This window comes from Triticum urartu, unplaced genomic scaffold, assembly GCF_003073215.2.
Source record: "Triticum urartu cultivar G1812 unplaced genomic scaffold, Tu2.1 TuUngrouped_contig_8163, whole genome shotgun sequence".
Lineage (NCBI taxonomy): Eukaryota > Viridiplantae > Streptophyta > Magnoliopsida > Poales > Poaceae > Triticum > Triticum urartu.
In genome coordinates, this window is record NW_024119083.1 from 1 (window position 1) to 10,929 (window position 10,929).

Here is a 10,929-nt window from a genome sequence, read left to right on the forward strand (position 1 = left end):
TGCGGCTCGTGGGGGCCGCAGGGAAGGGGAAAGCTGTTGGAGTCGACTAATACTAGGTCGACGGTTGCCGCAGGAGGACGCCGCGGACGCACGCGCGAAAGTGCGTCGCCCCGTGGACGGGGAGGGCGTCGACGTCGAGTGGAGCCTCCTGAAGCCAAGAGAAGTCATCGGCGACAAACACGAGTGCACCGAGACGGATCTCGCGGCCCTCAGCCAAACCTCAGCCTGAAACCATGATGAAGGGGATCAAAAAAATTGCAACTTCTCCAACAAGTCGCTAAGACACCTGCCCCACAGTGGGCGCCAACTGGCGTGGATCTAAGACTGACAGTAGAATGGGGGTAGGTATGAGGAGGCAAGATCCTAGCTATGGAGTAGTTTTACACACGAGTTTTACGAGTTCAGGCCCTTCTCGGAGGAAGTAACAACCCTACGTCTCGGTGCCCTGAGGCGGTCGACTGGATTATATGTGTGTGTGAGTTTACAAAAAAGTGCGAACCCCTGTCCCAGAGGAGGGGGTGGCTTATATAGAGTGCGCCAGGACCCCGTAGAGATGTCCTTGGGGAGGGTATGTTGGACAGATCCATGACCCTACCCTAGGTACATAGCTTCATCAGGCGCGCCAAGGGGGGAGTCCTACATGGACATCCAGTCCAAGTAGGATTCACCCCCCTTCCTACCAGCGGAGAGGGGAAAGGGGAAAGGAGGGAGAAGGAGAAGGAAAGGGGGGTCGCGCCCCCTCCCCTTGTCCAATTTGGATTGGGCAAGGGGGGCGCGCGCCACCTCCTGTGGCCTGCCTCCTCTCCTCCACTATGGCCCATTAGGCCCATTAACTTTCTCGGGGGGGTCCGGTAGCCTCCAGGTACTCCGAAAAATCCCCGAACCTTATCGGAACCATTCCGGTGTCCGTATATAACCTTCAGATATATCAATATTTACCTCTCGACCATTTCGAGACTCCTCGTCATGTCCGTGATCTCATCCGGGACTCCGAACAAACTTCGCAACCAAAACACATAACTCATAATACAAATTTTCATCGAGCGTTAAGCGTCCGGACCCTACGGGTTTGAGAACAATGTAGACATGACCGAGACACATCTCCGGTCAATAACCAATAGCGGAACCTGGATTCGATCGTCGGCCCCCTTTTCCCTAGTCCAATTCGGACTAGAGGGGAGGGGGGCGCAGCATCCCCTTGGCCCTTTTTCCTCTTCCCACTAAAGCCCATCAAGGCCCATTGCTTCGCCCGTAACTCCCCGGTACTCCGAAAAATACCCGAATCACTCGGAACCTTTCCGATGTCCGAATATAGTCGTCCAATATATCGATCTTTACGTCTCGACCATTTCGAGACTCCTCGTCATGTCCCCGATCTCATCCGGGACTCCGAACTCCTTCGGTACATCAAAACTCATAAACTCATAATATAACTGTCATCGAAACCTTAAGCGTGCGGACCCTACGGGTTCGAGAACTATGTAGACATGACCGAGACACATCTCTGGTCAATAACCAATAACGGAACCTGGATGCTCATATTGGCTCCTACATATTCTACGAAGATCTTTATCGGTCAAACCGCATAACAACATACGTTATTCCCTTTGTCATCGGTATGTTACTTGTCGAGATTCGATCGTCGGTATCATCATACCTATTTCAATCTCATTACCGGCAAGTCTCTTTACTCATTCCGTATTGCATCATCTCGTAACTAACTCATTAGTCATATTGCTTGCAAGGCTTAAAGTGATGTGCATTACCGAGAGGGCCCAGAGATACCTCTCCGATACTCGGAGTGACAAATCGTAATCTCGATCTATGCCGACTCAACAAACACCTTCGGAGACACATGTAGAGCATCTTTATAATCATCCAATTATGTTTTGACGTTTGATAGCACACAAGGTGTTCCTCCGATATTTGGGAGTTGCATAATCTCATAGTCAGAGGAATATGTATAAGTCATGAAGAAAGCAATAGCAATAAAACTAAACTATCATTATGCTAAGCTAACGAATGGGTCTTGTCCATCACATCATTCTCTAATTATGTGATCTCGTTCAAGAAATGACAACACATGTCTATGGTCAGGAAACTTAACCATCTTTGATTAATGAGCTAGTCAAGTAGAGGCATACTAGGGACACTCTGTTTGTCTATGTATTCACACATGTACTAAGTTTCCGGTTAATACAATTTTAGCATTAATAATAAACATTTATCATGATATAATGAAATATAAAATAAAAACTTTATTATTGCCTCTAGGGAATATTTCCTTCAGCCCACCAGGTGGGCACAACCCACCTGGCGCGCCAGGGAGCCCAGGCGCGCCCTGGTGGGTTGTGCTCACTCAGGCCCACCTCCGGTGCCCATCTTCTGGTATATAAGTCATTTTGACCTAGACAAAATAAAGAGAGGACTTTTGGGACGGAGCGCCGCCGTCTCGAGGTGGAACTTGGGCAGGAGCACTTTTGCCTTCCGGCAGAGCGATTCCGCCGGGGGAATTTCCCTCCCGGAGGGGGAAATCATCGTCATCATCATCACCAACAACTCTCCCATCTTGGGGAGGGCAATATCCATCAACATCTTCAGCAGCACCATCTCCTCTCAAACCCTAGTTCATCTCTTGTGATCAATCTTGTTACAGGAATTATAAATTGATGCTTGTGGGTGACTAGTAGTGTTGATTACATCTTGTAGTTGATTACTATATGGTTTATTTGGTGGAAGATTATATGTTCAGATCCAATATGCTATTTAATACCCCTCTGAACTTGAGCATGATTTATCGTTTGTGAGTAGTTGTCTTTGTTCTTGAGGTCACGGGAGAAATCATGTTGCAAGTAATCATGTGAACTTGATATGTGTTCAATATTTTGATAGTATGTATGTTGTGATTCCCTTAGTGGTGTCATGTGAACGTCGACTACATGACACTTCACCATATTTGGGCCTAAGGGAATGCATTGTGTAGTAGCAATTAGATGATGGGTTGCGAGAGTGATAGAAGCTTAAACCCCAGTTTATGCGCTATTCCGTAAGGGACCGATTGGATCCAAAAGTTTAATGCTATGGTTAGAATTTATTCTTAATACTTTCCTCGTAGTTGCAGATGCTTGCGCTGGGAGGGGGGTTAATCATTACTAGGAGGTTTGTTCAAGTAAGAACAACACCTAAGCACCGGTCCACCCACATATCAAATTATCAAAGTACCGAACATGAATTAAACCAATATGATGAAAGTGACTAGACGAAATTCCCATGTACCCTCAAGAACGCTTTGCTCATTATAAGAGACCGTTTTGGCCTGTACTTTGCCTCAAAAGGATTGGGCTACCTTGCTGCACTTTTGTTACTACTATCGTTACTTGCTCGTTACAAATTAGCTTTCTATCAAACTACTCTGCTGCTTACAATTTCAGCACTTGCAGACACTACCTTACTGAAAATCACTTGTCATTTCCTTCTGCTCCTCGTTGGGTTCGACACTCTTACTTATCGAAAAGAGCTACAATTGATCCCCTATACTTGTGGGTCATCAGTTTTGTTGCTCACATTTGCAACTCAAAACAAGGGTTACGGATTAAACAAAGATTGGCTAAGGACGAGGTGACGATGCGCGTCGGAAATGGTTCCAAGGTCGATGTGATCGCCGTCGGCACGCTACCTCTACTCTACCTTCAGGATTAGTTTTAGACCTGAATAATTGTTATTTGGTGCCAGCGTTGAGCATGAACATTATATCTGGATCTTGTTTGATGCGAGACGGTTATTCATTTAAATCAGAGAATAATGGTTGTTCTATTTATATGAGTAATATCTTTTATGGTCATGCACCCTTGATGAGTGGTCTATTTTTGTTGAATCTCGATCCTAGTGATACACATATTCCAAAAGATGCAAAGTTAATAATGATAGTGCAACTTATTTGTGGCACTGCCGTTTAGGTCATATTGGTGTAAAGCGCATGAAGAAACTCCATGCAGATGGGCTTTTGGAATCACTTGATGCTTGCGAACCATGCCTCATGCGAAGGAAATATGCCCTAGAGGCAATAATAAAGTTGTTATTTATATTTCCTTATATCATGATAAATGTTCATTATTCATGCTAGAATTGTATTAACCGGAAACTTAGTGCATGTGTGAATACATAGACAAAACAAAGTGTCCATGGTATGCCTCTACTAGACTAGCTCGTTAATCAAAGATGGTTAAGTTTCCTCACCATAGACATGTGTTGTCATTTGATGAACGGGGTCACATCATTAGGAGAATGATGTGATGGACAAGACCCATCTGCTAGCTAAGCATAATGATCTTTAAGTTTTATTGCTATTGCTTCCTTCATGACGTATACATATTCCTTTGACTATGAGATTATGCAACTCCGGAATACTGGAGGAACACCTTGTGTGCTATCAAATGTCACAACGAACTGGGTGATTATAAAGATGCTCTACATGTGTCTCCGGAGGTGTTTGTTGGGTTGGCATAGATCGTGATTAGGATTTGTCACTCTGAGTATCGGAGAGGTATCTCTGGGCCCTCTCGGTAATGCACATCATGATAAGCCTTGCAAGCAATGTGACTAATGAGTTAGTTGCGGGATGATGCATTACAGAACGAGTAAAGAGCCTTGCCGGTAACGAGATTGAACTAGGTATGAGGATACCGACGATCGAATCTCGGGCAAGCAACATACCTATGACAAAGGGAATAACGTATGTTGTCATTGCGGTTTGACCGATAAAGATCTTCGTAGAATATGTAGGAACCAATATGAGAATCCAGGTTCGCTGCTGGTTATTGACCGGAGATATGTCTCGGTCATGTCTATGTAGTTCTCGAACCCGTAGGGTCCGCATGCTTAACGTTCGATGACGATTTGTATTACGAGTTATGTGTTTTGGTGACCGAAGATTGTTCGGAGTCCCGTATGAGATCACAGACATGACGAGGAGTCTCGAAATGGTCGAGAGGTAAAGATTGATATATTGGACGATAGTATATATTCGGACACCGGAACGGTTCCAGATCATTTCGGGTATTTTTCGGAGTACCGGGAGGTAACCGGGACCCCGCGGGGAAAGTAATGGGCCACTATGGGCCATAGGGGAGAGAGGAGGCAGCCCACAAGGGGTGGCTGCGCGCCCTCCCATGGGAGTCCAAATTGGACTAGGGGAGGGGGCGGCGCCCCCCTTTCCTTCTCCTCCTCCCTCTCCTTCCCCCTTTTCCCCCTCCATGAGAAGGAATAAGTGGGGGCTGAATCCTACTAGGACTGGGAGTCCTAGTAGGACTCCCCCCCACTTGGCGCGCCCCCTAGGGCCGGCCTCCTCCCTCTTCCTCCTTTATATACGTGGGCAGGGCACCCCTTGGAGACACACCATTGTTCCAAGCCGTGTGTGGCATCTCCCTCCACGGTTTACTCCTCCGGTCATATTCACGTAGTGCTTAGGCGAAGCCCTGCACGGATCACATCACCATCACCGTCACGACGCCGTCGTGTTGATGAAACTCTCCCTCGACACTTTGCTGGATCAAGAGTTCGAGGAATGTCATCAAGCTGAACGTGTGCTGAATTTGGAGGTGTCGTACGTTTGGTACTTGATCGGTTGGATCGCGAAGACGTTCGACTACATCAACCGCGTTAACCTAACGCTCCCACTTTTGGTCTACGGGGGTACGTGGACACACTCTCCCCCTCTTGTTGCTATGCATCTCCTAGATAGATCTTGTGTGATCGTAGAATTTTTTTGAAATTACATGCTACATTCCCCAACAACAAGTATATATCATGTTGGGGAAGGAGAGAGGCATGGCATTGATGGCGAGGAAGGCAGAGGTGCCGATAGTGGAGATGGAACCGACCCTTTGGCCGGTGCAGAGCATTGGCAGAGACTCCTTCCTTTTCTTGGCCCTTCCTTTGAAATGGAGGTGTGGTGCTTGATATGGATATGTGAAGACCCGTGGGAGAGAGAGTTCGTGGCTAGGGTTGGAGATGTATATATAATCGGTCTCCACGAGTCAACTCCGTGGATCCACCACCTCACCTTTGACCCCAAGGGCTCTAGACGAGTATCAACCTCTCATGATACCTTACTCGATGTCAAAGGGTCACATAGGAACAAACGGGGATGAAATTGGTGAAGAATCGTGGAAGTTATAGCCAAATCCGCAGCGAGCATCAGGCAGTACAACAGTGCACGGTCGTACCACCCACGCCTTCTCTTCCGGAACATGCGCGTGTTGTTTCGTATGTTTGGTCTCCATTTCGTTATACGAACTCTGATTTCTTGGCATCGCTCGATTTGGTATTGGATCTTCAATTTGGGTTCGTTGGAAAAGTATTGTTTGTCAAACTCTCCAAAGGCTTGTGTCTGGTGCTCGTAACTTCTCTGGATAGGTCCCAGTTTGGTTCCTTTCATCATGGTAATTTCCTGGGAGCTCAAACTCACCTACATACACAACAAAACGAAGGAAAAAACTAATAAAACTAAATACTATGCAATGACCTTAAGAAAATGCGCAAAAAATAAAAATCATGCAAAATGGACATGAAAGTGGCTAGATGGATATGCTATGAGGGATTTTGATACGAACCATGAAACTAAATAGATCTAAAACATGATTAAAAAAATCACTCATCAACATCACTAACCTTAAACCATTATTGTCCTCGAGCAAAATAGGTGGATAAACTCAATGGTCTTATCCATCTAGCCTAAAAGGCGCATCTAGAGCTCTAGCCAAAGTTTTTATGTACCTAGTCAAAGTTAAAGCTAGCATGAGAACGTATATTTGGATTCTCCTACTTAATTACTTATTCATTTATTTTTGTGCCTCTTCCAATGAAAACATAATTAAGGATGCGAGAACATGTCAAAGAAAATATAACACTAGATATATTTAGGATGTATCAGACTATGGGGTGGCCCTAGGTGTCCATCCTCCTCATGTGTCTTTTATTCCTTCATGAATTCTTTCCGCATATTTTTCCCATTTTCCATTGGGGCTCCTTTTTTTCTTCTGAATTTGCCGCTTTAAATGTGCTTCCACCAGAATCAATCCTAGATGGGCCGGGTGGTTGTGAGGCCCATTAACATTCTTTTTAATTTGTTGAATATTGTTAGAAATATGTTTAACAATGGAAATTTCTAATATGCCAAATAAGAAATGTCCATGTACTATGAATCTTTATATGTTTAAAATAAAATTCTCATATCATATAAATAACCTAGATATGAAATATATATTTAGGTATTTAGAAAATTCCATACATGTCAAAATATAAAATTATTTACATGCCAAATATGTGTTCATAAAAAATAAAAATGTTCCAAGTTTTACCAAAAACAAAAATAAAAGGAATAAATAGCAAATGGAAAAATACCAAAAAGGGAAAACAAAATATTAAAAAGAAACAACGAAGAATGGAAAAACCTGCCGGCTCAACAGGCCTGTAGGCGGGGACGCATAGGTGTCAACTCCCTTGACGCCCACAACGGGCGTTAAATATGAAAAAGTAGATTTTTCCATGAAGCTACACCTATGGTGGCATAAAATGAAAATATGGTCGATTCCCACAATTTTTAGTGTAGTAGTTTTAAAAACAATCAATTTTACCAAAAAGCAATTATTAAACATGAAAATAGATGACTACGTTCTTCAATAAGTCATCATGTTGACCCCCAAAAAACTAGACATAATTTTGAAGCCATCATCTAAAGTCTAGTGAATTTTTTCGAGAAGTCTATAATTTGAGCTAAGAAATATTTTTAATCAACTTTAAATATACATATCATCATTTTGTATTTTTTTATGCACACTTATGTCAATTTGACTTTTTTCTTATGGATAAGATTTTTGCGTGTTAGATGTTACGTTGTTGAAATGATATGGTGAACGCGAACCAACCTGTGGTTGGATGGTTAGTAGGACAGTGTTTTCCCCACCCATCAGAGTTCAAGTCTTAGACTTGACACTAAGTGCCCGCATTTTTCTGGATTTATTTCAGGCCTTCCGGCGATGTGCGTTTACTGGGAGAAGACATTCTCGTCAAGATGATGTGTCAGCTAAGTCTCTCGAATATGCTCATAGAGGTAGGGTGTGTGTGTGCGTATGTTCGTTCGTTCGTAAGAATGAGAGTATGTGTGTATGTATGAGTGTCTACATGTGTATTGTGTATAAAAAAATAACATGGTGGACAGTTGCGGCCTTGCTAGCTCCAGGAAGGAAGGTGCGAACCAACCTGTGGTTGAATGGTTAGAGGGACTGTGGTATCCCTACCCCATCAAGGTTTAAATCCTGATGCTCGCATTTATTTCAGGAATTCCAGCGATGCGCATTCAGTAAGAGGAGATGTTCCCGTCGACGCTGAGGTGTTTACGATGACTTCGTAAATTTTAAAATGATATGACGATGAGATGCCTATGAACTATGGATCCTATTTTCACGGATTAAAGCGACAACTTGACGGGGTTGCACACAGCCACGCGACCCTAGCGGCTAGCGCTCGAGTGGGCCCGCCCAATTTCAGATAGGGTGCTCACTGTTTTTTCCTTCTATTTCTGATCAGGGTTTTATTTTTTTATTTTTAAAAATATTTCCATTTTCTAAAAATATTCATAAATTCTCAAAAAAAATCTGAATTTTTTTCTAAAAAGTTCAGGTGTTCATAGTTCGTTTGGAATTCTGAAAATGTTTGCTTCTCTAAAAAAATCACCAATACAAAAATATTCTCGTTTTCTACTTTTTATATTTTTTACAATTTTGTAAAAATCACGTCATATTTTTTTTGTATTTTCAAAAAATATAAATGGTTTTTAGATACTGTTTTAAATTTCAAATAATGTTTCCAGTTTCAAAATAAGTTCATAAAATATTTTTTCATTTGCACAAAAAATGTTCGAAATTTCACAAAACATGTCTGTTTTGAAAATCTTCTCATAAATTCTAAAGATATTAGCGTTTTTTACATGTTTTGAAATTTTAAAAAATGACCGTGTTTAAAAAATAGAACAAAAAATAGCATATTAATAACTGTTCAAAAAAATTCAAAAAATGATCTGAAATTTTCAAAAAATATTCACGTTCAAAACTGTTATATTTTTTTTATTTATGTTTTCGCTACAGTGAACCAGAAAGCAACAGTAGAGCCCACTGCGGCAGCCTCCTATTTGACGTAAAGAGCGTCAAATAGGAGCTCCAAGAAACGGAGGGCGCCAAGCTAAAGCGTTATTCCGAACGTTCCATTGTTACTAATATAAATAAATCCTGAATGCTACTCCCTCAGTTCACAAATACAAGATGCTTAACTTTTCTTTAAATTAAATGTACATGGACACGTTTTCATGTGTTTATTCATCCATTTCTGTCATATGTAGTTTGAATTTAGTGTGCTTATACATCCATTTGAATCCGTACGTACTTCATATTGAAATATGCAAAACATCTTATATTTGTGAACATAGGGAGTATTAGAGATTTTCTAAAAATACTGATAAGCAGATTTTTCTAGAAGAAGAAAAAAGACGAGTAGTTTTTTTACATAATAAGCTAGATATAGAAAGCCCTTCGTTCAGTTCCGACGCCCCGTGCTTGGAATCCTGAATGCTACTCTCTACGTTCACAAATATAAGATGTTTAATTGTTTTTTAAACTGATTGTACGTGGGCACATTTTAATGCGTTTGTTTACTCACTTCAATCCATATGTATTTTGAATCGGATGTATATAGAAATATGCAAAATATCTTATATTCGTGAACAGAGGGTGTATTAGAGATTTTCTACAAAGACTGATAAGCAGATTTTTTTTTAGAAGAATAAAAAAAGACAAGCAAAACTGTTTTACATAATCATCTAAATATAGATAGCCCTTCCTTCAGTTCCAACGCCCCGTGCTTGGAATCTTCTTCCTCGCTGCAACTCCGAGCCCCAGCTCATTGATACAGCTTAGCGGCATAGGATCTCCCTCCTCGGCGAGCCACTTAACAATGCTCTAGCTCGGCACGCCCGCCGTTGGTCGGCCTTGCCCCAATGTCAGCCGCTGATCAGACTTTGTTTTGTTGGACACGACGGACCTCCCTATACTGATCCCTATATATAAGACCGCGATCCTAGCATAGCTTCACCAGCCATCAGTCACACCGACCGGTAGCTTCTCCGGCTAGCTAGCTCGCTCGCACGTGCGTGTACTATCTAACCGCAGCGAGCTCGGCGCGGGCCTGTCGGTCGAAGTAGCAAGATGTCGTTGGCCGCGGACTACAACATGTCCGTTGGGTACGCGCCCAACGGCATAGTGGTGCCGCCATGGCTGAACAAGGGCGACAACGCATGGCAGATGATCGCCGCGACGCTGGTGGGCTTGCAGAGCATGCCCGGCCTGGTGATCCTCTACGGCAGCATCGTGAAGAAGAAGTGGGCCGTGAACTCGGCCTTCATGGCGCTCTACGCCTTCGCCGCCGTGTGGCTGTGCTGGGTCACCTGGGGCTACAACATGTCCTTCGGCCACCAGCTGGTCCCCTTCTGGGGCAAGGCCCGGCCGGCGCTCGGGCAGCAGTTCCTCCTCATGCAGGCCGTGCTGCCGGAGTCCACCCACTTCTTCAAGGACGGCAGCCAAGAGACGCCCTGGATCAATCCGAATTACCCCATGGCCTCCATGGTCTACTTCCAGTGCGTCTTCGCCGCCATCACGCTCATCCTCCTCGCCGGCTCGCTGCTGGGCCGCATGAACATCAGGGCCTGGATGATCTTCGTCCCGCTCTGGCTCACCTTCTCCTACACCATCGGCGCCTTCTCGCTCTGGGGCGGAGGCTTCCTCTTCCAGTGGGGCGTCATGGACTACTCCGGCGGCTACGTCATCCACCTCTCCTCCGGGATCGCCGGGGTCACCGCCGCGTACGGTGTCGGGCCCAGGG

At 43.9% G+C, this 10,929-nt stretch overlaps 1 protein-coding gene across 1 annotated transcript; it reads left to right on the plus strand.

Annotated features, from left to right (window-relative positions):
* Nucleotides 1-10,256: 10,256 nt before the first annotated feature.
* Nucleotides 10,257-10,922, plus strand: LOC125531808 (ammonium transporter 3 member 1-like; the record flags this gene model as incomplete). Its single annotated transcript, XM_048696067.1, has 1 exon — nt 10,257-10,922. A coding segment is annotated over exon 1 (666 nt), but the record flags the coding sequence as incomplete, so codon positions are not given.
* Between the last annotated feature and the right edge of the window lie 7 nt (nt 10,923-10,929).